Below are 27,694 nucleotides of genomic sequence, written 5' to 3'. Positions count from 1 at the left end.
CATAATTGTTGTACTCCACGATCGCGAATTTAACTGCTCGCAAAACTGTCAGGAAGTCCCGATTCACAGAACACTAGACTAGTCAAATATGTTGTGTATGAAGTACTGTAAATGGCATAGTAAATGTACTGACAGCGATGCCTTCCCATTGCTTTGTGTTGCCTGCAGTCTTCAACCTCACAGCAGCAGATTAGCCAAGCTACAACCCAGCAGCCACCGTCACAACAGTCTGTTGCAGTCCAGCAAGCAAATCAGGCCCTTTCTCAACAACAGACTCACCAGGTGGGTTTGTCTTTAATTGTGGTATGGCAACAGCATTGGATGATGTCTGTGGTGGACGACCAGTTGTACCCAAAATATTTTACCTCGAACTAGATGTGGTGGTTACTGAAATTTCCATTTTTTTAAATTTCAAAAACTGCTTTCCTTATAGGATTTGGAATCTAATACTACTGTCTTGTGTTTTCCAGTCTCATTGAGCTTGAGAACATGATAACTCTAGTACTAAATGGACACTTTGATGACTAAGAAATGATGGCCAATTCTGGACTTGTAAATTATTAATAGAGTAGTGAAGACTTCAAAATGATATCAGATCTGTTTCTTTTTGTTAAAAAAAAAACGAAAAAAATGTTCTTTCTTCTTTTTTCTCCCCAAACATGTCTCCCTCCCCTCTCAGATGCCCCCACCCCAACAGCCACCAGTACAACAGTCAGCAGCTCCCAGCCAGCCCTTGATTCAATCCCAAGCAGCACCCGTTGCAATACCCGCATCGGCAGCAGCGGGAACAGGTCCAGTCCAGCAGCAGCCCCTGATGCCAGGTCCTTCTTCCACCCCGACCCCGTCCATCCCCATAACGCAGCAGCTCAGCCAGGAGGGCAGGCCCCAACCTGCCGACGCCACCAAGGTACTTGGTCATACAGGAACACTAATGTCATTTTTAGATTAGTCTCTGTCGAATAGTACCTGAAATGGTCTCCCTGTAGACTAGGTTCTGTGACATCACCCAATGTGCTATCCGAGAGGTAAATGCAAAACATGTGCAAAGCGCCTAGCCTCTAGCTAGTTAGCAATACGTGTACTGCATACCGGCCTGCCTAGCTGGCCTGATAAATGATTCTCGACCCGCTCATGCTGGGAAGCAATGCCCAGTGCCCTGTAGCATGGGTAGTGACATTAGTGAGGCCTCGCCTATTGCGTCTATGCATGATGAACTGTAAGGCCCATCAAAACTGCCTCCTGATTTTGTTTATTCCCCCCAAGGGTTGCATAAGATCAAACCCTTCTTTATCTGCAGCTTGTTTCATCTCATTCAACTGACTTAGTGCATTAGATTGATATGCATGTGATGCATGAGTTGTCATTGTGTGATATTGTAGCCCCCACAAACTATGGTCAGTGACCATGAAGTAACTCATAGCACAGGATTGGAAGGCAAGTAGTGGAAGAAAGTCCCATATACAGACTTGAAAGTAAACAAACAAAACAAATTGTGTGCATACACCTTCCATATACCTCTTTGCAGTCTCCCACAGGAGTACTAGTGTTTGACTGCAAATGTCTCAAGAGACCCTGGATGGATTCCTAAACTCCTCTCTACCAAAACACTGTGGCAGTAATTCTGTATGATTCCAATCTTATCCATTCCTCAATACCATATTTTGAGCCCCAGCTCAAACCCTTCTTGAAGCTCAATAACATATTTTGAGCCCCAGCTCAAACCCTTCTTGAAGAAGTTCTATCTGTGGAATATGCTGGCACTGTAAGCAAACTGATAGTGTACATTATTTGTATGAAGCAATCTGTAGGTACTAAGTGTTAGAAGAAACAAGAGCCGACAATGTTCTGACAACAAGAACAAAAAGCAGAAAGTGAAATAGATTTCCTACCCTTCGTATTACTGTACATTGATTGTATCACTTAGTATCACTTTCTAGCACTTATCTGTGTAACCACCGATTTCCAGTTTCACAATTGCCTGCAATATAGTTCAAATGTATGTATATGAATTCAAGCATGTTTAATAGGCATAATAGTCACATTTTCTTGGCGATATGATATGGGGAATTTGGATTGACAGAGGCAATCCTATAATTGTTCATACAGTCAACTTTTGAGTTCCTGGAAATCCAGAGTGAGTGATTAGTATGATTACAATAATCTGCAAACAAATGCTAGCATGTTGCACCAGTGTGGGGTGAGGGACTTTTGCTTCTGAGGCCCAGCTGTAAGTGCAGCTACACTTATGATAGTGTAGCGACACTGGTTACAGTGCAACTTGTCAGTAATGTGGATATATTCGCACAGCGTATGGAAGATGAAAACAGTTTTATCCCTTCACCAAGGCTAGAAGCGTAGATTTTGTGCTGTTGTCATGGAAACTTTAAACTTGAGGTCAGCAGGGAGCAAATTCTAGTGTAAGGTCTGAACATAGCCTTAGTTACTTATCTCTAGTCTTTTTGTCATATCACACATTGTCACAAAAAATGAATGGGTGGAATGGAATTGTCTCATAGGAGTGAGAATTACCCCAAATGCAATCATTTTTCTGACCCAGAAAAAAAAGAAAAGAATACTGGCAGTTTTAGCCTTGTTCTGCCGTATCTGAAACATTAAATAAAAGAGGTTAACAATGAAGAGAAAATGAAATATCCTGTAAAGATGCAGCAACATATCGTCGATGGGGTGACAAGACCTCGTATCTCAAAAATGTCAAAAAAAATTTTTTTGGCTTAATGGTCAAATAATGGGTCAAGTGATGTCTTGGCCAAATCCCAACTGTCTTACTCCAAAAATGAAGCCACCATGAAATGTCAAAGGAAAGGCTTTCCCATTCACTACAGTGCTTTGGCCGCCATGTTTTTTTGCTCTCCTGAACATTTGTCATTTTTGAGATACGAGGTCTTTTCACCCCAGCGACGATATATACTAGCTAGACATCTTTTGTTCTGATGAGTATAAGAATATGATGTCCTTTTGGGAGTCAATAGCAAGCATCAGTCATGTTCATAGCATGACCTCTCTTTGTCCCAGGACAACTCATCTCTTGTTGCGATATTTTCCAAGCTCTATTTATAGATGTTGACTATGGTGTAGACCCGGTCCTGCATATGCCGGTGCATGTCAGTAGATTAGACTGCTGTGGACTCAATATCTCGTCACGGAGTCGCCCTTTGCGTGTGTTTTTTTGTTTTCCTGTGGGATGTGGGACAAACACGAGGCCTCCTAAAAAAAGAGATCTCCCCATCTGGTGGTTGTCACTGGCAATAAAAGCAAGCACACAAACAGCATTGTGCCTGGCTTGAACACTTCAGTCTTTTCCCTGTTCACATTAGAACTGTAACCCTCTTGCATGTCAAAAAGTCAAACTCACTTTTACCCATGTCTTTATAGCTTGCATGAGTAACTCTGGCATTGAGTTGCTGTGAAGTGGTTGTGTACAATGTAATGGTTGATGCCGACAATATTTTGAAGATTGCATGCAGATCCTGATTCCTTCTACATGTGGAGTCTGTATGTGTAGGGACATGTAATTCATACGAGCTTAAAATCAACGGGAGTCTGGAGACGGCAAGTTCATTACCACGAACAACTCTCTTTAAGTGTATTTCTAGAAGGAAATTGCTTCAGGGAACATCCAAATTTGTATTTCACACCCTCTCCCTATAACTTGATGCATCTGTCTCCAATCCTTCATTGAGATATTTGTTTGATCTGATGTGACAGTGAGAATTAATGATAACTCAAGCTGTTAGTGAAAAGGAAACATAAGCTGCCAAGATTTGTGCTGTGTAACCCTTTCATCTTCCATAAATGAATTCCTCGGGGACACGGTCCTAATCTGTACATTTATGTTTTCAAAGAAATGTGCCAACATACACTAAGTGTGATGGGCAGAAGGTCATACATGAAGTTTCTTGTCTTGTTCTGCCAGCTAATGCGGTGAGGTAATGCGGGGCGACGCTCGAGTCGTAGGAGCAAGGCAAACCAGAATGGAAACTTCCATTGGGATAGGGGATAGTTTTGCCCCCCGCCTCAGGCAGGAAGCGTGAATCATGGCAATGTGACATCGTAGACAGGCAGCCAAAAATGTGTTTGCACCACTGTCAGCCCACACTGGTCAATGTCCCCGTCTTCATATCACTTATGGTGATCCGCCAAATACACAGACGTGGAGAGATGAGAAGATCGCACATGTATATCAACCATTATTTGAAAAAAAAAAAAATGGGTGCGAAATCGCGTCGTTCTCACCAGATAGTCTTTCTTGCCAAAATGATATCAATGTCAAGAACAGGATGTGGCAAATTTTGCTCTAACTTTTGTACATGTCTTGCAGAGGTAAACTACACTGTAATGTGACTTCTTGTATGCTTGATGCATGTAGCATATTACTGCAAGTGTTTCCCTCCCGTTATGGAAGCTTTTTGTCCTTTTCTTGTTTTTTTCTCCAAAGTGAATGCAAAGTGTAATAGAGGTGCCAGACAGCCCCATTCTGGTGTTCCATGTTCTTGATGGTTGTCCCCTTATCTCTCCGGCAGTCACGCCCAGCAGAGTTGCACTCGCTCGTGATTTCCGTGACGAAAAAAAAAAAATGATTATTTAATGCTGGGAGTGAAAGACCCAACATGTTTGGACAACATTTTGGGTGGGGGATCAGGGTGGGGAGGGGTGGTAGGCATATCTCCTGTGTGCATGCAATCAACAAAGTGGCAGCAAGGGATTGCCAACGGGCCACATGTGGGGCTCAGACAGGTGTGGCCACGTTCGTTAGCATGTTTGCTCACCAGTGTTCCATGTGCTATGTCCAATTATGCGAGTAATTCTGCCGGCAACAACTTGCCAACATCTGAGAGCCGTTTGGACCCCCTAGCTGCCCTCTCCTTGACCTTGTTAGGGGCTTGAGCACTCCGCAGCGGTCGGGAAGGAAGCCTGACATTACCCACAATCTCATGTCTTCCCTCTCGGCCTAAGTACACAATGTCATGTTTAATGAGCCTGCCTCAAAGAAACATGCAAAATTGAAAAAGACATTATTCCTCTCCTCTCCCCCCAACCCCCTGAAAGAAAGAGGAAGAAATGAAAGAAATATTAGTTTGGGTTGCGGCGACTGGTTGTGATTAAGTTAAAAATGAAAAAATACACATTTTTTTGTTTGACATGTTGTTTAATTGAGGAATGCTTTGCAGAGATTATCATCAGAGAAGAGATGTGATAGGAGACTTGCAAGGCTGCAAGGGAATGTTATGAATGCTGCGAAAAGGGATTTGCCTGGCAGGATAGCGTGACCAGATTTCATTTGCTGTATTTCCTTGTGTTTACGATGTGCGAGGGCAGGAAAGTATGAACTAGGACTTTTCTTTGGAGACTAGATCTGGGCTCTCGTGAATGAGTCATACGCTCACCTCACCCTGGATTTATAGTTTGCTGGTGAGACACTAAACATTGCTAAAGGTGTAGTTTAGGGAAATTTGGCCCTAAAAAGATGTATTTCCCAAATTTCAGGGAGACCAGAAAGTGACAAGCAAGTGATTTGACTTCATAGCCAATTCTTGTGCCAGTAATGCTTTCAGGTTTGGTTTGGTTTTTTGAACATACATAGCACATGTCTATTTAACAGCAGGTATTACAGAGTTCTTTAAATATCACAATTGGGTTATGAATCACATTCAGTGGAAGTGGAAGAGAAAAACATGATAAGGACTTTTACGACTGTATCATTTCCTGCGATCATCACCACAAAAGCTCTCTTTCAATTAAAGGAAGAATTCCCCCCCCCCCCCCCCCCCCGGAAAAAAATAAAAAATCTAATAGATATTGTACAGACAGTTAAAGCCATTAAGTGAAGTTCATGTTTTCATGCATAAAAGGAACAAAATATTGTAAAAGTAAAGCAGTGAAGGGTGATCCTATTCATAACTTGAAACAGTAGGATGTTAATCTGTTTTTCATATAGAAAAAAAAAATGTATTCAGTAGCCAAGTAGAAATATGTAGGCATAGTGACAATATCAGAGAACTTTATATATAACTTGGAATATCTTTTGGGCAAAGTCCCAAGGGTTTAGGGACTGGTTGGCAACTCGATTTTCTGACTTCAGCTCAGAATGTCCAGAGATGATGTATGTAATTTAGGAGAAAGGTTTGATATATGCAGCAAATTGTTCGTGTGAATGACTGGTAAAGGTCAAAGTCAAGGTCGCAAGGATTACAAATGTCATTTGTTTTAGCCTAACTTCAGCTGTAAATGTGCACTGGTAGTATACTGATAGCAAGGATGGGGATAAGACAGTTGATTGCATGGAATGATAGTTGTGAATCAACTAAGGTCAAAGGTTGTCTGTATTTGGATGAATTGCCATTTTCCAGTTGTAAGTTCATGCTAGGAATGTCCAGTGGTAATATTTCTTGCTAAGAAGAATGAAAAATATTACAAGAAAAACAACCGAAAGTTTTAGGTCATGCTCAAAAAGTATCACAAAATCAACCCCCAAAACAGTAATTTTTTGGCCGTAACTTTTGCATGTTATATCAAGTGAAAGGTCATGCTCGCAGGTATAAAATAGGCAGAAAAGTCATTCTGGCCCTGACTTTTGCTTGTCATCCCCAGTATTAATGATAAAGGTTCATACCCACAGTCAGTGTTCAAGATATATCATTCTATCAGATTTTAAATGAAGTGGGTCCTTTAATAGTGATTGCGTGTGAAGGCAGCGGCATCCCAGTTGACTTGCAGGCTGCGGTTGCTTTGCTCTAGCTTCCCAAAGAAGTAACTATCAGAGAGTGTAGACATTAGTACTAGAGGCTCTCTATGCACAAGCCAAGCCATCCTGTCAATTGAATGATTAGAGAAGACTGTCTGGTTGTGAAGCCTCAATAATCTGATGATCATGCACCGGTGAAGGCAAGCGTGATGGGTTTGGATTTCAATAGAACATTGGAAACACCGATGTGAAAAAACTGTTGGGAAAATGAGATAAATAAACCCCCCAAAACAAAAGAAACAAAAGGTAAGGAGTGTGAGAATTGAAATTTTAAAGCTCATGCTACTAGTAAGGCAGCTTCAGTAAATTCTTGCTCTGATCTCCAGTTGTCTTTGTGAAACGTGCATTACATAAATCACAACTGTAAAGGCTTCAAGACACATTTATTGCAGGGAGGAGTGGGATAACTGAATCATTGATGACACAGCAGAAATGATCATATTTTGCATTGTTAACTGTTTTTGGCAGTAAGATCCCTAAAATAGAGAGGATTTACCAGTGAGATCTTTGTTGGGTTCAAAAAGTCAGAAATGGCCCAGAATCTGTGTGTGCCTTTGCCAGTGAAGTATACAACACAATTCTGTGGCATTCAGAAAGGCACACTCCATTAGAAAGGAAAGGGCTTCAAGATTGTAAGTCATACCCCATCATGACTGTTTTACACCGTTATGCACCTGGACAATTTTTCTCCAGAAATAAGTGTTTTGTACTTATCCTTATTAAATTGGCAACTCTGAATTTTATTTGTTTCCTATTTTACAGAAAGATTAGATGGCACTGTTCAATTCATAAGATATCTGCATAGAATCACAATAAGAGATTACAAAATTTGGCAATATCAGACAGACATTGATTTTAATTTTTGACAATATGTTGCCAATTTAAGAACCATTAACAGATTTAGTTATTTAAAGGCTCTTGATAATTTTGCCACTGAAATGAGCAAAGAGTATATGACCGAAATAAGGTGCAAATGAAATGGAGAAGTTGTTATTCTGCCTTTTGGAGTAATAGCAATAAATGATAACATGGTTTGAATTTTGAAACATTTATAGCATCAAACGAAAGTAATGTTGGTTTCTGAGACTTAACGGGTTGAATGCGTAAAATATGGGGATCTTTTAATCCCTGCTCATCATGGGAGAGAATTAATATATTTCTCATGTATTATTCAGCTCCAGTATTTGTCTCTCTCACCAGTTTATAAAACTCTTTAAATTCAGAAGAAAGGCTAGTGTGTATTGCTTGGTGTTTTCACCTGCCCCTCAATGCTGCAAATTTGATGAAGTGCTATCCCTTGATAATTCAAGGAATGGCTGGATCTCTGGAGACTAAATATCTTTGTACTAAAAATTTTATGGGATGATGTCAGAGAGTTAATATTTTCTTTCCTTGTCTGTCTCCCTTCACATCTCTTCTGTTTCAAACATAAGAGTGAGATAGAAATTGTCTTGAAGAGAAATATCAATGTCATTTTACATTGTTTTACGGACCAGAGCTGCACTTTGTAGCAATGGTTGTTCATTAGTTTATGTGTGTCAAAACGTCAAAATGCACACGGCTGTTTTCCCAACCCCCCCCCCCCCCCTTCATTTGTTAAGTGTCAGGCGTTTGCTGACAGAAACGTATTTGTCATGGCATTATCAAATTACAGCCGTATAGTCTAACAAGCTAACCCTGACCAGATTCGTTGTGTGCCATTCTTACTGGTAGGCATTCGTCGTCTCAACGTAAGTGCATACAGAAGGATGTGACAATATTTGTCCTTGGATTTTTGCCAATTGCATATTCTCTAATTAGTGGATTGCATTAAGAGCTTGCAACCAACAGTGTTTGTGTTTGAATATAGTGGGAAGCGGATCTCATGCAGGCCATGTATGAGACTATCAATTACAATGATTGGTACGTTTGAACCCTAGACTGGTTTCAAAAACTGTCCTGTGTTTCTCTTCTTTTGGATATTTGTGGATGATGCATAATATTCATCTGTTGTTTATAGTAGGATACACCCATAGGAACTTATTACAGCATTAGGCACATTATACCTCCTGTGTCAGAGAAAGAAGAGAGAAAGGGAAAGGGGGGGGGGGATCAAGGAAGGAGAGGTATAGGAAGTACGGTTACAAACACCCAAGCAGTTTAATTAATTCTAATTTTCCTGTTGTAAATCCCGTCTAGCCCCTGCCTTGCCCCTTAAGCAGTCTCCAGCGTGTAGCAGCTTCCTTCTGTGCCGTCACAGGTAGGGAGCTGTGGATACACACAAAGTGTGAGAGAACTTGTCAACAGTAGTCCTTGTCCCACATGGGATCTCTCCTCTAATGATTCAGTGGCAGATATACGAGGATGGGGGAGGGAGGGAGGGGGGGGGGTACGGGTGGGCAGAAGTGCTGCAGTGTCAAGGCATTGAAGCAGAAATTTGCCTGCCCATGAAATATTTCCATCTTTGCGCCCCTCTTCCTGCCCCTTCTTACAGGCATTGTCTGACAGTATTTGTACTTTGAAAAACAAAAAAGAAAACACAGCAAAACAGGACATATGGTCCTACATGGCCACTCTTGTCTCTGATGTTGTGTAAAAATGATGGTATGAAAACCGTACAGTTGAAAATGATAGTTAAAGGCCTCAAGACGAGTAATGAAAATCTGTAGGGGACATTATTTATACCATGCTCAGTTTTCTCCCATAGACATTAGTGGGCAATAGTTGTCAAAATATGGAAAGAGTTTACTAGAATGATGATATTTCTCTGTACATTCTGATAGTGACAATGTAATTTTCAAACATTTTCATATGCTTGAGTGTTTCTTCATCCTATTCAACATCACTTCACAACTCAGTCAGCAAGTTGTGATAGCATTTAAACTAAGGCGCCACGATATTGAACACAGAGCTGCCATTTAAAAAAAAAAATACATAATGTTTGTTCCTTTCATCAGAAATGAGCTGAATACCTTCATCAGAAATAAGCTGAATATCTTTTTGAAATGAAATATTGTGTAAACTTTTGTTCATATGCTCAGAATGTGCAATGTTTCAGTCTATTAACAGTGATATGGTTTCTGTCTTCAAAGTGGTCTGTACTGTTCACCAGTATGCCTAAGAGTGTCTCTAATGACAGTTTCGCAGTGTGAACATTTTGTTATCAATTATTCAGTGGTTATTTTCACGCTGCTTTGTCCAGAGGTGAGGTATGAGTGTTTATTGAGAGGTCTCTGGGCAATACATATGCAACCCCCACACCCCTAATACTGTCTCAAAGGGGCGACCAATGTTGTACAGAGGCGGATAAATTTTGGTCTGGTCTGTTAGCTTCTCTCTGTACTGGTCGGGGGTTAGCTAATCACATAGACACCAATCATCAACAAATTATCAAAAGTTAGAGAGAGACTAAATATTTCTTCACGACAACAGTGAATATAAAATGCGGGAGAAGGATAGAATTTACGTTCAAAAATGTTGATGCTGCGAACAGCATATTTATTCACCGACCTGCCTTCTCGTAGGTCTGAAATTATACTTGATTACAAACACCAATTACTTTCAATTGAACACATCATTTATCACTTTACTCTTCTACACCTTTGGAGACCTTTTCATATTCTACCATCTTAATCTATGGGAAAGGGAGGGGTTTGGTTAATAGGGAAAATGATGTTAGTGGGTGTGGCCACTTATCTCGACATCGGCATGGTCGCGGGATGAGGTTCTCGCCTGCATATCGAGCTGGTCCACGGGACTGGGGCGTTTGTTAACCGGTCTGCTTTCACTGCTTCTTTAAACGATTCATCACCATTGCCGTCCACGTTGTGGCAACCTGACAGGACGCTTCAACATCTCTACTGACACATACCAGTCGACTATTTGGAGTTCATTACACCCCAGATTGGTGTAAACCAAAGTTCTGTCTCCTCGTGGTGTAAAGTTTCTCAACTTGTCGTTGTCAACCAGTTATACTTTGTTCACCAGTTAGCTCGTTAACTCTTGGCAGTCCAACCAAGATCCTTGTCACGTTCACAGCGTTGATAGAGCTTAGTTGATTAATATGGAGGGGAGCATGATGTACAAGGAAAGGGATCTGGAAGGGGATGTGGTCTCCAACTATTCATGGCCCTTCTCTATCTGCCGGTCTCTCTAATCACGCAGCTCCTCTGTTGTGTCCCCTCTCTTCTATCAATAATCTAACTCTCCTCAAACATGGTCTTTTATAACAAATTTACTATTGGCATCCTTTCCCTAAAATTATTTCATTGGCTAAATCTTATTTTGGGGTGTGATCTTCACTGGAAATTAATTTCTTATTGGTCAGTTGTTCCATTAGCTCCTCCCATTCGTTTCTGTGGGACTCCGTTTTCTTGGATTCATCTCAATTTCTGATTAACTTGCCCACTGTCTTTTAGTTTCTTTATTTCCTTCTTCTCTGTAACCACTGGTCAAGACTTATTGTTTCTAGGATAATAAAATCATAAAACAAATGAATGCTTGTGTCCTTATGACGTCCAACGTCATCGTCATCATTTTTCTGGGTTGTTGTCCCTGAATTTGTCTTTGGAATTCCTGTCTGACCCAATGCACTAAAGTACATCAAAATAAAGGAGAAGTTCTGCTGGAGAACAACCTTCTAGCCCAGCGAGGGTCATTCATGTTTTAGGGATCAGTGGGCAAAACCACGTCATTCCCATAATTTGGATTGGGGCTTTGGGGATGGAGAGTGCGGGGAACTGACCACTAGCTGGAGAAAGTAGCCAATGTCAAACTCATAAATTCCTAGGACCAATAACTTTTCTTGGGAGAGGAGAATTGACAAAAAAAAGGAAGTCTAGCTGGAAGCCAAATAAAGGGTTTCATAAACTCCAAGAAGGGGAAAAGACTGATTCATATTGACGTCACCGGGTGACTTGGAAAACAACTGTAATGCTTCTGTTTTCTTTAACTTTCTATCCTTATTCTATTCTTTTCTGTATTATATGTGCTAGTAGCCATATGGGCTACACATATATTCCATACAATGTTGAGTGCTGCACAGTGCTTGGAACATTCCGCAGTAGAGGGAGTGATCACAAATATTCCTGGCATCTTTTTTTTTTTCCTCTTGTCTCTGTATGCATAGTTGAGATCTCGATCACTAATTACTTAAATTTTCTCAACGGGTCTATAATCATATGAATATACGTATACCCATTTTTTTGATACATAACAAAGTTGATTGTGTAGGTCTTTCCGTGTGCGATGCAATGCTGCCAGTTCTCATTGTTTAAAATCACTTTGGGAGCCATCATGCAGGAGATGGCCATGGGATGTAGTCAGTTTTCACTGAAATGTTTCTAGGAAGTTGTCACACAGTCTTACTGTTTCACACCTGCAAATGAACCGCAACAGATGCCCCTTCTCCAAACTTTGTTAGTCGTAGGCAGTCCTACGTGTCATGTTTCCAGGAATCGTCGGTGAAGTGCCCCAGCTCATACACCTGATAATTATTGCCCTTTTCAGAATCAAGACTTTGTGGTTGTGGAATTCACAGCTGCCTCTTCTGTGGCCAAATGTGCTGGATTGCTACAGACATTAATGTTTTACTAAGTGCACTTGATTTCCCCCCCCCCCCCCCCAAAAAAAAAAAAACACCCCAAAAATGAATCAACCAAACAAACAACCAAAACAACCAATAACATTCAAATTGGAATTGGGGACTGAAGGACTTAATCATCATATGTGATGGTCATTTTACTTCTAGGAATTGATTAGGATTGCTATCGGTGACTCAAATTGCATCTAGTTATTATGTCATATAGAGATAAATGGTGCTGATAAGTCAAACCATTGTGGGGGGGGGGGTGAGATAAACCCATTGAACACATGTCATATGTTGTTAAAGAATCCACACATTAAATTTTTTTTTAAAGCCAGTGACTATTTGCTTCTCAAGTGTGATGTGGTTCCTCTGTTATGGGCCCTCAAGGGCACCTGTCATTCAAATCTTCAAGCCTTCAAATAATCTGACTTTCTGAGAAGTGGTCACATGTGCATTGAAGGTAATAGACATCTGTGGAATGCTGAATGACTCATTCTGTTTACATTATACTTGTATGCCAATTCAGGTGTGCAGTCACCTGCTCAGCTTTTGTTTAATTTTCCCTCTTTCTATATGTCACCATCCATCCGCATTCATCTGTCTGTCTTGTGATTGAAGTGCTTTCTACCTAGCCATAACATGTCATGGCTTCCTTTTGAAGCCCTGTCATTCCAGTGTCCTTTTACATTAAGTTGTATTTAGGAGTGTAAAAGAAAAAAGTATTTATGAAGGTACCAGTGAAGCTCAAAGTGCCTATGAGTCTAGCATTGACAAAGACAAGACCATGTTAGAATGTTCCTCTTTTTTTAACGATTGATTGACTAAAGGCTGTGAAGTGTGAAACGGTCTCAGATGGGAGTGTGTACTGTGCACCTAATACCAGTGTATATTTTGTTTTTTATTTGGACACTCAAATGACATTCATGTATAGGCAACTAGCTTTGCTTCTCTGTATTTTCCTTTCTGTCTTTCCTTCCTTCTGTCCTTCCTCTCCTGTCTCCCTTTTCAATCTCTCTATCTGTTTGTAGCTCTGTAGTATCCCAGTCAACAGATGTCTTACCCCTGTCAGGTGTTGTAAATTTGACTTGCTCTGGACAAGAAAGTAAGAACAAGGTTTATCGATCATTCCTCAGACCATATTTACACTGAAAGTGTAAAGAGTTGGGAGGGGGAAAATCCACCCCTCCCTTTCTGCCCCTCGCATGTGTACCAAAGCAGTACATCCAATCAGATTTGTGTAAAACAAACTGAATTATTGTAATCAACCAATCGTCTGTGCATATACTTACATTTGACCTAACCCTAACCTCTGAAATATCACAAATCAAGGAAAAATGAGAACTCATTTAAATGTTGTTTGCTGACAAGATATGCTTGGGGCATACAGTAAAAGTTCCATGGTCTCTTTTATCAATAAAACACACACACACACACACACAAGATGAAAGGTAGTGCATGCTTGTATTAATCAAGAACATAACATTACTCCTGAAAACTGAATTGCCTGCAGGACAAAATATCTTGTCTGAGCATCTCCTGCTTCATATGTGCATTCCCACTTCTTCCTACCCTTAACTAACATCATTATCATTATTGTTTTTGTCTTTTTAGATTGCTTGAGAATTGTTTGGAGCATTCATGTTCTGTTTGTGCAATCCTAACCTGTACCCCAATGATCTCTCCCTTTACACTCTGATAGGCAACAGGCGAAGGGTCGTCCAAGTCCCGGGGATCTCCAGCCCTGGAAAGGAAGGATGCTACAGGAGGGGACTCCGTGTCTGGGACAGCTGGCACTGGAGAGGAGAGGTACATTTGTAGGATAAACATGAAGAGAACATCAACCTCCCTTCACCTTTTTTTTTCTCCTTCTCCTTCTTCTTTTCGTTCTTCTTCATTAGCAATAGAGGTAAACATTTCTTGAAACAATGAATCCAAACAAAATGTCACAAAGAAACAAAACAGTATGAATTCTATGTAGATCTAGTGCATGTAACATACAATGTAAAACTTAGCAAGTGGGGGCTGATCATCTCTATTTATCATGTAAAAAACCTCATAATTCATTCTGATGGAACAGTTTTGAGGAGCAATTGATTGCTATTGTTATACCCCCGCCAAACGAAGTTTGAAGGGGGTATATAGGAATCAGCGGACGGTCGGTCGGGCGGTCGGGCGGTCGGGCGGTCGGGCGGTTGGGCGGTCTGGCGGTCGGGCGGTCGGTCCGTTGCAAATCTTGCGTCGCGAACTACTTCCTCAGTTTTCAACCGATTCCCATAAAACTTGGCACAGATGTGTGCCTTGGGTTGTAGATGTGCAAGACATATTTTTTAACAGTACCCAAAAGTACGTTGCCATGGTAACGGCATATTATGGGCAAAAATGGGTACAAATCTTGCGTCGCGAACTACTTCCTCAGTTTTCAACCGATTCCCATAAAACTTGGCACAGATGTGTGCCTTGGGTTGTAGATGTGCAAGACGTATTTTTTGACAGTACCCAAAAGTACGTTGCCATGGTAACGGCATATTATGGGCAAAAATGGGTACAAATCTTGCGTCGCGAACTCCTCCCACAGTTTTTGATCAATTTTTATGAAATTAGGTACAGATGTTCATCTGAATATGTTCATGTGCAAGACACATATTTCCGCAGTGGCAAAAAGTGCGTTGCCATGGTAACGGCATGTTATTGGTAAAATATAGGGCAAAATGCTTCATGGCAAAACTGCTTCATCAGTGTTCTTCCAATTCTCATGGAATTCATATTGAATGTTTGTCTTAGGATATAGGTCAGCATGACACATTTCTTGACAGTGACAAAAAGTATGTTGCCATGGTAACAGCTCATATATTATGAGCCAAAATGATGGAAAATTTTGTGTTGCAAACTACTTCCTCAGTTTTTGCCCAATTTCCATGAAACTTGGTACAGATGTGTGCCTTTGGTTGTAGATGTGCAAGACGCATTTTTCGACAGTACCCGAAAGTACGTTGCCATGGTAACGGCATATTAATGGCAGAAGATCAAGGAAAGATCTTGCGGATTTAACTACTTCCTCAGTTTTTTGACCAAAGCTTATCAAATGTTGTTTTGACCCAAGCTTATGAAATGTTGTTTGGCGGGGGTATAACCAGTCGCTGTAGCGACATTTCTAGTTTTATTTCCTAACCTCTGTGATATTGTGGCTAGGTTTCCACTGTATCATGTTGCAATGCTTCCTTGTTTCAGAAAAACAAAACAAAACTGAAAGCTCCAAAGATTGCAGAAATTATGTGTATGTTCCTGGTCCTGTTCTGAATAGTACACACAACACTTCCTCACAGGGGAATCTATTGGTATGTTCAGCAAAGATAAGGGACAGGCAATTCAACTTTTTATATTGTACATGTTAGGTCGAAAAAAGTTGCTAAATCCTTGATTCAATGATGAACCCATTGCATTTAGCTTCTCCCCTTATTTCTCTGCCTATGAATGTGACCCAGTAATTGTAACCATCCTCAGGGAAGAATGAAAGAAAGAAAGAAAAAAGGAAATTCAATTGCTGCCAGCTTCTAGAAAACTGGATGCTTGACTCTTATCTATCATTTTATATTTTTTGTTTCAATTCAGTAAGGAAGACTTGAAGGGATAAGGATAGACTGCCAAATCAACACTTTTGTCATTCAGGTGTCAATATTGTTCAAAGGTCCTCTGGACCTTTATGCTTGTGAGATGTATTTACCCATACTTTCGGTTCGTTTAGTTCAAGAGACACGACTTGTAAGTCTCTTAGAGATGTGTGACAGGGGGAGCCTAGTAGTCTAGATTTTTATCGTGGGGTTGGCTTTTTGTTCCTGCAGTGGGACGGAGGGGAGCCAGAATGTGGAGAGGCGGCGGGAGAAGAAGAAGTCCAGCAAGTCCAGCAAGAAGCGGCCCAAGCTGAGCATGCTGTCTGTGAGCGAGGATCAAGTGATCGAGTGCTCGCTGGAGACTCACCGGGGTGACACGGTCATCTTCAAGTTCAGCGAAGATGACCAGCATGAGGGCATTGTGGCCAAATTTGTGAGTGACCACTGAGCTTGTTTGAGTCTGCATGCTGTGGCCTGCGTGCCAGATGGATGTGTAGCTATAGATTTTCTTGTCAAACTTGGACCTGGCTACAAACACACAGACCTGACAATTTTCAAGCAAATAAATTATCTGCCATGAATGAAAGCACATGAAGGAATCTACATGTGAATGGGACATAGTTACCTCCAATTACCCTACAGTATTTACAGCATAGTATTATGCCAGCTTGATTTATGAAATATGAGAACCAAAGCCAATGTAATGCAACAATGCAATATCAAGATAACCTATGAAAATGGTATCATCATATATTCTAGTTCATCTGTGCATTGCTTGTTTGTAGGTTACGGTCAAAATCTTCCTTCAGTGTCCCTCTCCATGTTTAAATGCAGACATGTGCTATTTATATGAGAGTGCTGTGCTTAAGGCATGCAAAATCAGAATTTCTAAAGAAGACTTATACATTGTACCCTGGAGAAAACTCCTCCATTACATTTTTCTAGTTTACATGAATCATTCATCTTCTAAATTCCTAGTAGAGCCATAATTTCCCTTTTTGTTGGAAACATCGCTTGTGCCCAAAATTTGAAACGAGAATCAAACACCGAGGTAAATTCCTTATGCGGTTGTGCATTCAAGGGACAGGTACAATATTGTGAGTTTTAAAGTTCTCAAAATTTCATTGATTCCATTGCTTTGTAGCATTGCCATTTTCATCTTATTTGCTGGGTGCAAAATTCCTGTAACAAGGGAAAGATAAGTCCGCCTGTGGAATTATGAAAGGGTAAACTGACTTCCATTTCTCTGACCAGGTGGAAACCAAACATCTGCTAGAGCAGCACGCTGCTCTCTTCAAGGAGCAGTTGCTGCGGGTGACGGAGGAGGCCAAGCGCCGCGGTCCGGTCTCCGGCCCAGAGCAGGTGCAAACGGCGGCTGGCGAGGGCGGAGCCCCTGGCACTCAGCTGCGGGATGACATGCTGTCCAGCCCCACCAAGACGGCCCCCTCGTCGGACGCCTCCCCGCCGAGTGGGGACGAATCCCAGCAGCAATTGGTATGGTCCCCACTGAACTCACCTGTCTCACCCATCTCTGAACCTACAAGCCCAAGGCTCAGCCCCCTTTATTGGCCCTCTGTGGTGGGTTGGTTGGGACTGGCCCGCTCTCCTTACTCTCTTTATTTGCTAGATTTGCAAAAACAGACTGCTGTGAATCAAGCCTTGGTGTGGCTCATATCCCACATAAACTCTTAATATCCATATGTTGTGAAGGAATGACTCGCTAGCCTGAAGTCTGTGGCTTGATTACTCCCTTCTAAACCTCACTGTAAAGCCATCCCACCCAACCTCTGTTTCCTCTGTGTGCAGTAGAGTGTTGGATGGCCTCAGGCCATTCTGACATGCAGCCAGTCACAATCCTGGTCCCAAACTCACTTTATACCAAAATGCACTTGTTTCCATGGGTTGATAACCTGTCCCTGGTCTTTCCATGACATTTCATGGTGCATGCTCATGAGGCAGGGCTTACACATAGTCTTGCCATAATGCTTTGTATGGGAAAGTGCCTTTTCGGCCTTTTCGGGTATCTTTTACTGGTATAATCATTTGTCTGCAGCATCAAAATTGGTTTTCCTAAACAACACATGCATTTTATTCACTTGAGAAGATTTATTCTCCCATTTGTATTTACCCCTTATTTTTGTGGTCTTTATTCTAAAAAATCTGTGCATATCTGATGTCATGGTCAGTTTTGGAAATTGTCCCATCTCAGTACTAATTTGCTTTAAGCTCTGACTAATCTTAAAGACTTGCTTTTCTGCTTCCTAATGTGATATATTTGAGAGAAAAATTGAGTGACTTATCATTTGATGCTGTAAATCGTAAATACTCGTATCTCAGTTATATCTTTCCCACTTCTATCATGGACTTTTCATCTCAATTAGACTTTGTTGATGACATGCCCATTGTTGTGATGATCCTTCAGAAGACTGAATGCCAAATAATGCTTTTTCATGAAGATTAAACCAACCATCACACCTTGATTTATTTAGACCAACATTGACTTAGTATGATTTTTAGAAGGATGACAAAATGCTTGCAATCAATTTTCCCTTGAGACAACATAGAATGGATTAGGAATGATATTGTAGTGAATTTCACTAATAGCATGATTGTGTATATTCTTTTGAGTGTGATGGTTATTTGAAGTGTTTTTTGAAGCTGAATAATTGGATAGCTGTGTGTGTGAAGAGTTTCTTTCTCAGATGCCTTTGAGTAGATATAGTGCCATTAATGATGATTTGTGGTAACTGCATGAACTTTGTCATGAATGTTCATTGATTTGTGCAAGGTTTCTTGTATGGTGACTCAAGACTTTTGCTGATTGGCTTTGTGATTATATTGTGCATCATTATGTCTTGCAGAATGCCCCGAGACAGAGCTTTGAGATGGCCGTTGCATCTCAAGCTGACCAGCAGTTGCGGCCTCAGGAGAACCAGCATCAGCCTCTATCCAGGAAAGCCAGCAGCCCACTGACAGTGGGAGGAGGAGGAGGCGGCCAGATTCAGATGTCCTCTGCAGATGGACTGTACGTGGAGCAGGGGTATCCCAAGCCTATGCAGTCCCCTCCTGTGATGGCTGATAGCTTACCCAATCCGGCCCTGATGCCATCCAGCCAGCCCATGCCAATGGATGTGGTGACCCCCCAGCCTGTGTACCCAAGTCAAGTGGGAGATGCAGTCCATGGAGTCATGCCCGGTGTGCCAGTGATGAGTGCTCCCACCTATCTGCCCATGCCCATTTATCCCTCAGGCAATGTTTACTACATGCCCGTTGTCTCACAGGCAGGCGCACCCCAAGTTTACCTTAACCAGCAAGCCACTCAGCTGTACGGTATCCAGCATGTTGCAAACCAGCCCCATCAGCAGTTGCAGGAGCAAATCAGCCAGCAGCAGCAAATCAGCCAGCAGCAGCAAATCAGCCAGCAGCAGCTGCAGCAGGCCCAGTCTCAGATGAGGCATCCTCAGAACCAACTCCCTCAATCACAGCCCCCTGTACAGGTCCATACTCAGGGACCAACTCCAGCACAGATGCAGCAGTTGCAGACTCAAGCTCCCACACAGCAGCAAATCCCCCAGTCGCAGTCACAGCAGCAGCCTCAGCAGCAGCCCCAGCAGCAGCAGCCCCAGCAAGTTTTATCTCAACAGCAGCCACCTCCTGTGTCAACTCAACAATCGGTGCAGCAGAAACAGCTGCCACCTCAGCAGCCACAACCAGTGCAAGCAGTGCAAACACAGCCGCCTCAAGTGTCCGCTGCCTCTGGGCAAAACCCAACTGCCCCACCATCCACACAGGCGCAGCAGCCTTCAGCTAAGACAAACCAGGCCACATCTGGAGTAGCCCGCTTGGCAGATCTTGATGCAAAATTGTCACAGCTTCACAAGAAACCAACCCCCCACCAGCAGCAAGTGCCAACCAAGGTGCCTCCTGCCCAACAACAAGGATCCCTTCACCAGACAGTCCAAACAACTCAGCACTTGGGGCAGGCAGCATCAAATGCAAGCTTCCCTGGATCATCAGCTGCACCAGTGCCACTTCATAGCCAAGTCAGTGTGAGCATTGCTCCAACAATGTCCGTGAACGCCCAGAGTTCACCTGCTACCGTGGTCACTGCAGCACACCCATCTGGTGGAATGCTGGCACCGGACTTTGTCCCCATTCAGGATGAGAGAAAATTATCAATGGACGTTCAAAATTTCCCCATCAACAACTACCTGCCCCGTCCGCTAAGTGAGCCTGCCCCAGAAGTACACATACCAGGCTCTGCCACTCCTGGCTTGCAGCCCTCTACCCCTAGTGTGGAGCCTGTTGATGATCCCTTCACAAAGGCCAGTGGAGAGAAGATGGAGGAAAAACAATTACAGACAGAACAGCCCATCCCACCTCACTCACCGAAGGCCACCTTGAGTCCTGTAAAGAAGTCACGCTTCAATGTGAACCCAGTGCCTGAAAAAGCCATACAGAGAGAAGGAAGTATAAGCGATATTACAACACAGAAAAAGATGGAGGAGGCAGTGAAAGCAGTAGGACCTGAGATAGAGAACGTAGAAGGTAGTCAAGTCCTAACAGAAAAGTCTTCCAGTCAGCCTAGTGTGAATTCTAGTGTAGATCAGCAGCCTCAGCAACAGGCAGAGAAAAAGCAAGGACGTTTTACCATTGCACCAGCACCAACACCTGTAAAAGAAAGTTCCACCAGAGACAATATGCAGGTCAGCCAGTCTTCGCAGGCACAGGATGTCAAGGATGTGATTTCGGAGTTGGTCACACAAACCGAAAAGAATGTTGGCCGCGGCAGTCACGAGGCACCAGAGCCCGTCAAGACCGCCCCCGCACCAGTGAAGACACGGGGACGTTTCCATGTCGACAAGGTTGTAGATCAAGCAGAGCCGGTCATCGACACTCCACCACCTGAGCCAGAGATGTCGCCGAGGCTACCAAGCTGGGAGGATCCAACAAGGGCTGCCATTGACAAGATGGACAGGCAGAGGCAGACATATTCTGCGACAATGTCCTTGGCACATAAGGAAGCAGCCGAGCGAGAAATGCCACCTCCTCAGCGGACAGACTGGCAGTCAGTTGGACAGGTGGTCAAGCCAGAGCGAAAGAGCAGCATGGTAGGTGGCAGTGGGAGGGGAACACCGGATAGCATCGCGTCAGACGGAAGCTCTCACTACTCGCTGCCGCCTGACGGACCCTCTCTTCCGCCACCCGAGGGGAGTGTGGCCTTTCATTCCGGAGCAAGTCACAATGTGTTTACGCAGTCTGAGGCACACAATACACCACCACTGTCAGATGTTGGGTCAGGGTCTCCTGGGCCCTCTGCCAATGTAAGTACATCGTATGGTTGAAGTACTTTGATCTACTACAATTACTGAGTGATGTGTGAGGTATCTATGTGTAATTTCTCTTGAAAACTATTTGCATGTCGTGATCATGCAGGAGCTAGTCTTCAACTTATGTCACACAACTATTCTCTTTCTAATCTAATTTTACAGGTATGACATAAATAAAAGTGTTCAAGTGATCCTCTCTGTGCTCTTCATAATAATTCTGAACAAGTGTGAAATGTGATTATCATTATTATCATTGCAAAGTACAAAGAGCAGAAGATAAAAACAAGGAAACATGAAAAGTGAAAATGCTAGCAAATGTATGTCCTTGAATATTGATGTGTTCTATCAGTTAATATTTGTCTCCAACCAATCATCACATTTGTTACTGCAGTATCAAAATGAAATGGCACAACTTCAGCTATTTGCTTCTGGCAAGGATATGGAGTTACTTGAACTTCTACAAAGGTAATTGATCATGCATCATTTATATGTGTGTGTATATTTATATATATATATATATATATATATATATATATACATTGTATATATATATATATATACATATGAGGTCAAAATCATTGCACGCTGTACTCAGTAGCTGTTGGGAAATTATCTTCTTTATCTTTGTATGTATCTGGCAGACGTGAGTCATGTGACCAAAAAAAGTAGAAATGATTGTATCAAATGTATAACGTTGAAGGCGTGAGCATTTTAGTCAACTGTGCTCCTAATGGTGTTGCTCAGTATACATGTGGAAGTCAATATGAATGTTGGTACAGCCAGACTTACCAAGCACGAAAGCTGAGTTATGTCTAGAGAAGCATTTTATAAGATTGATGACATTTTCATGTTGAACAATGTCGATCATAAATTTGCAATCGTCTTGTCTATAATGTTTAATAGAACTGATTTGTTTTATAACCGTGTGGTTGAAGTCCGATTGATTTTATTTGTTGTTTTCTTTATCATCAGGCATGAGGAGGAGAGGCATAAGATGCTTCAGAAACATAAGAATGAAGTTCGAGAGTTCCTGGCTGCTCGGAAACATCCCCAGACAACGCCGCCCCAAAGCCCCCATATAAATCTACTATATCAGCCAAACATGTACGGCATGATGGGCTACCCAGTGCAAGAGAACTTTCCTGCCCAAGGCATGTGGCATGCGGGTGGCCTTCCGCTTCCCTTCAATCACTACCAGCAAGGGGTGCCAACGTTCACCCATGGACCAGGCTCAGCCTTTGGAGGTTTTCGGCGGGCCAGCCCACCTACCGTACAAGGCATGTCTTCCATTGGATCCATGGTTCCTGTCCCAGGTCATGGGGGTATGTTAGCGTACCGACACGTCAATTTGGAGATGGCTTCATCGGACTTGCCCAGTCAAGGGCCGGTCCCGGGCGCACCTGCATTGAGTGCTCCCCAGTATCAAGTGCCTACCTCCATGCATCCCCATTACTCTAGCAGCGACATGATCACCCAACAAGGTTATGTTGCTGGGCAGGGATTGAAGCGGAGCGTGAGCTACCAGTCTGTGATGCCCCAGGCTGCAGGAGGAATGTATCCCATTCAACCTAGCGCACAGCCAGCTTTCTACCCCCCATCCAGCCAGCCGATAGCAACGCCGGTAGTCAGCACAGCAAGGATGAACCCAATAACTACCATGATGCCCACAGAAGCCGTGGATCAGCCAGTTATGGTCAGCATGAACAGGTCCCCTGAGCAGCTGCCGTCAGGGATCGACAAGACGGGAGTGCAGTTCCCTGCACAGCAGCAGCAGCAGCAGCCCTGGCAGCCATCACACGTGAGGACACGGTCAGGGACAGAGAAAATTGATTACTCAAAGACTCCCGTACATTTGGGCGTGGATGACCGTGTCGCTGAGAGTATAGCGTTAAAAGGTTATCAGGCCCAGATGGACACAGGACTTGTCGAGAGGAGACTGGAGGAAGCTAGACCAGGTGGTCTAAACCAAGGTGCTCTGCTGACTGAGCCCGCAGAAATGTATGTACAGAGAGACAGTAGGGGTATGGTAGATGCCCAGCAGATTGTAAGCGAAGCCAAAGGACCTGACAGCAGTGTTTATACGATGTCGGCAGACCAAATGACCCAGCAGCACCCACACATGGCCGTGGGCCAACCAGTCGCCAAGCGCAAGGGCACCTTTGCCGACGACAAGTTCAAGAACCTCGCAGACCTGAGCAAAAAGGCACCTGTAAGGCCAGGCTTGGAGGAGAAGAAAGTCAGCCTGAATGACTTGAAGCGTGCCAAGCAGCAGCAAGATCTGCAGGGGCTAGGGACTCAGTAGTCCGTCAGATGGTGCATAGGAAGTTGGAACTTGCTGTGATGGAAAACAACAGAAGACAAATGAAAAAAACAACAACAACAACAGCAACAAAAAACAACGAATTCTGGAAAGCAAGTTGATAATATGCACTAGAAATTGTGACATCCAAGTGGCATGTCTGGGTAATGTAATTACTGATCGTGCAGAAGTCAGTCAGAAAAAAGAAAATACTCACCTTTCTGTGGTGATGATAACATGCTATTGTTAAAGGAAAATGTAATATTAATATCAATTACTGCATAGTGCTTTCACGTGTCGCTGCATAGCAAAGGGCTGTATTGTTCTTTGTGTGTAAGGCCAGTATTTGGAACACGACGTGAGAGCTGCTGCCTCACATGAGTATATGCTAATGGGAGCGGCAAAAAGAATAGCATCTCCTTCACACGGTTGTATATTGCTGCATAGAGCATGCAGGAAAGAGCATGGCAAGTTAACTTTGGTATATGTTTGGCAACACACGTTTTCATGAACTTGATGAAACAAACAATATTTTCCAGGCCATATTAGGAATTCTTCAGCTGATGACCTGTGTATTGGTGTCATGATATTCCTTGCAAGGAAAGCATGCAGATGCAGTGCATGAATTCACATAGCCAGTTATGATAATAACATGCACAGCATATGGAGTAATTAGAAGAAATTTAAGGGTAATCTCAATTCTGTCATTGCAAAGTCAGTTTCAAAAATATTGGTTGGGAGGAAGGTCTAATAGAAATCCGCTCTGTGGCTGTTGGTGATATAGGAGCAGCACGTAATTATTACATGATGCCCACGGCTTAGTATAACATAGGAATATACTACTGTTTGTAATTATAAGATGTCGTTTTCTGCCATGCAGGAAATTGCAGTGTCCCGCTGGAATTATGTCACAGTTTCTTTTGCATTCCTTGAAGCTAAAAATGTGCAGGTGTGTTGTTGGAACTAATTTACATGAACTGCTTATGTGTGTGAGTAGCTAAGTTTCTCTACAGATAGCGATGGGTTTTAGTGCTGCATGAGTTAGGCCGAGTTGGAAGAGAACTCAGTAGATGAGTGGTGTTGTTCGTTTTTGTTTGTGTGTTTGATTTTGAAACAAAGAAACTGCCTTATTTGGGGGACTGCAACATCGCGCATTTGGAAGAGCATGCAACTGAGCAAGAGAGAAGGAAATGGATGTAGCTTCCGTTGTACTGTACAACCTTCAGAGGTGCTTCTGTTTTTCAACAAGCATCGGATCTGATGAGTTGAGTCTTCGCTGGCACCTCTGTGACAGCTGTAGTGCGAGAAGAGAATCAAAAGTACAGGCATAGAAATGTGTTCCACCTATCCCCAAGATTTGTAAATATTTTGAATGCAAGTGTCTTTGGAGTGTATTTTGCAGCTAGATTTAAGCTTGGTGTTCAATTGTAATGTGCCCATTGTCCCAACAACGAAAAAAAAAAAAATGGAAAGAAGAAAAGCTGTACTCTGTTACTAGTTGTTTAAAAAAACAAAAAACAAGAGACATTAATGTTTGCATATCATTTTTCATATGAATCATAAAAACAATGAACAATCATACAGGAAAACATTTTGTTATGACATGAAATGTATTCTGGCACTGTCAAATCAAATTATCTGCAGTTGAAATATACTTGTCATGAATCGCTGTGATTTCATACATACTTCTTTAAGATAAGCCTATATTCTTGAAAGGTTGGTCATAGCCATACTCAAGTGTAATCGCTAGCACACTGGCACTCTACAAAAAGCTCTGATGTAGTTTTGCAGTTTAGGAGTGCATGAACCCAGTTAGTGGGATTTAATAGTGTAGGGTTGGCGAGTCAAATTCTATGGATACACAGCTGATTACTACCCAAAAGCAGTAAACTCTGTAAGGACCACTTCCCTTTGTGGTACACCGCTACCCTGGTTGTTTCTGTGTGGACTTTTATAACATGGGACTTATGATAAAGATATATGTAATGGTTATTGATATCCTAAAATTTTCTTTTCTTCAAAACTCAAATATCAGAGCAATATGAAACAGCTAATGGCAGATTTCATTTTGAAAAGCACTAGAAAACCCAGTACGTGTCAGGATGACCAGTGATTGAAACATTCAATTGAACTATGAAATCAACAAATATTTCTACACATGCATATCTGATTATGCACTTGCATATAATGTTGACATGCAGCATATTTTGAATCATTTCTGTCAAGTAATGGGGGGGGGGGGGGGACCAGCTTTTCAAGCATACAGGTGATTTTTCTTCTAGTTCCTGGGCATTGCCACATGTCTGTTGCAGTCTTAAAGCTGAAATGTGAAAGAACCAGCTACCATTTTCACTATACCTGTAGGTCCTAGACAGTTAATGTATCTCCCACATTTCATGATTGATGATCCAGTCCACTGTATTCTATGACTTGTGGTGAGCAAAATGCAGTTACAAAGCAAACAAATAATACAAAAAAAAAAAAATTATCTCTTTTGAATCTATGACAAGTGTTTAAAATACCCTTTCATTCATGTGTCCGTGTAGGATTCTTTCATTCCACTCCCTGGCACGACCAGTAAGAAACTGGTCACGGTCATGTAATATATGCCTTTTGCTGTAGTCATCTTGCATAGGGGATACAAAATATCAATTGTACATTTCTGTAAATAGTAACAATTGTATGACCCATATTATATATAGTTTTTGATGTTTGATGAGACTTGATATTAGCAACTTAAGAAATCAATTATCGTGAGGAAGGGGAAATTGCAGAATAAAATGCTGCCTTGCAGCTGTTAGTGAGTGTGCTTTGCGCATGTCGAGTTGTTTGGCTTGAGAGAGAGAGAGATGTATAGAAAGAGAGAGAGAGAGAGAGTGTGTGTGTGTGTGTGTGTGTGTGTGTGTGACTGAGTAACTGCTTGGTACATTATCATTGGTTGATAAGTCGCCAGATGCTTTGTGTTTGGTTTGCCTGTTCTTCATAATATTCTAACATTTAGAATTTTTATGTGAAGGCGGTGTTTATATTCAGCAAATACGTCCAAAATATGTCCAAAAGTTGTTTCTTGTTAAAGGAATAGTAGGGTAGGTATAGCCTGCACTCGGATGTCACCAACTCAAGTAGGAAACACAAGTACAGGCATAAAGAAAAAGCAAACAAATCTCACAAATATTGTAATACTGTGTGTATGTGTTGTTGTTGGTTTTTTTTTTCCTCTCTTCGCTTCCACCAATTATGTATATATTTTACCAGGAATATTGGTATCAGATAAAGGCACACACCATATGCATATAAAGCATGCATATTGGAAGTAAGTAAGACATGAGTCGGGGGCTAATTCCAGTCGGTCTTTATGCAATCGTTTAAGATTGGAGTGAGTGTATAGTGGCTTGATCACCACATTATGCTCACAAATGTCTGCTTTAGTGTCAGAACATCTTTTCCCAATGCACACTTGCATATGGTGGATACCTGTTCATTTCTTCTGCCTACATTTTATGCATGCAGCAAGTGTCCAGACATCACATGCTTTACCACCCTTCAAGTCGTTGTTTGTTTTTTTTTCGTATTTTCCATCATACCCCTTGTTATTGATAAAGAAGAAAAATGAAAGGTGCCTGCTGTTGTTGTTGTTATCATTATTTATTTTTACAGTATATTTTCACACCCATTAATGCACATACCCGAAGGGTATGCATGTGATGTTCTCTTGGTGTACTTGTACAGTGATGTATCAAAAACATACTTCAAAGGTTCTATTGTTGAAATGCACCTGTTGACTTGCAGTTACAATTTTTAATTAATATTTTATTATATTTTCCCACGGCCCGTCCACATGAAAAAGTAAAAGATGTTTAGTACACTTGGAATGCAATCACAAAAATTACCATCAACGTGAAAGACAAACCGTAATGTGGCAGCAACCCTGTTCAGGCATTATGTACATTTTCATCCTATTCCAGTCGCTGCTGGTGAAATGAATTGTGTCCCTGCTCATTTTGTAGGGACATGTTATCCCTCTGCCAAATGTCATCAAAATATGCATTCATCAATCTTAAAGAAGTCGCCATCAACCCTATTGTGTTTTGCGATGACTTAAATTTTGCTGAATAGCCCTATCAAAAA

At 42.0% G+C, this 27,694-nt stretch overlaps 1 protein-coding gene across 1 annotated transcript in view; it reads left to right on the top strand.

Moving 5' to 3' along the window:
• LOC139715435 (uncharacterized) overlaps positions 1 to 26,434 on the top strand; it is a 120,685-nt gene extending 94,251 nt beyond the window's left edge. The window contains exons 12-19 of the mRNA XM_071627008.1: positions 169 to 282; positions 680 to 907; positions 14,029 to 14,135; positions 16,169 to 16,370; positions 17,192 to 17,431; positions 18,799 to 21,261; positions 21,659 to 21,732; positions 22,240 to 26,434. Of these exons, the coding sequence (XP_071483109.1) occupies positions 169 to 282; positions 680 to 907; positions 14,029 to 14,135; positions 16,169 to 16,370; positions 17,192 to 17,431; positions 18,799 to 21,261; positions 21,659 to 21,732; positions 22,240 to 23,569 (4,758 nt within the window). The 3' untranslated portion in view covers positions 23,570 to 26,434. The remainder of the gene's footprint in view (positions 1 to 168; positions 283 to 679; positions 908 to 14,028; positions 14,136 to 16,168; positions 16,371 to 17,191; positions 17,432 to 18,798; positions 21,262 to 21,658; positions 21,733 to 22,239) is intronic.
• The last annotated feature ends 1,260 nt before the right edge of the window (positions 26,435 to 27,694 follow it).

The sequence above is a fragment of the Diadema antillarum genome, unplaced genomic scaffold, assembly GCF_040938485.1.
Source record: "Diadema antillarum isolate AM-2024a unplaced genomic scaffold, OU_Dant_1.0 scf00000049, whole genome shotgun sequence".
Lineage (NCBI taxonomy): Eukaryota > Metazoa > Echinodermata > Echinoidea > Diadematoida > Diadematidae > Diadema > Diadema antillarum.
Note: the sequence above shows the minus strand (reverse complement) of the source record. Positions and strands in the feature narration are given on the sequence as shown.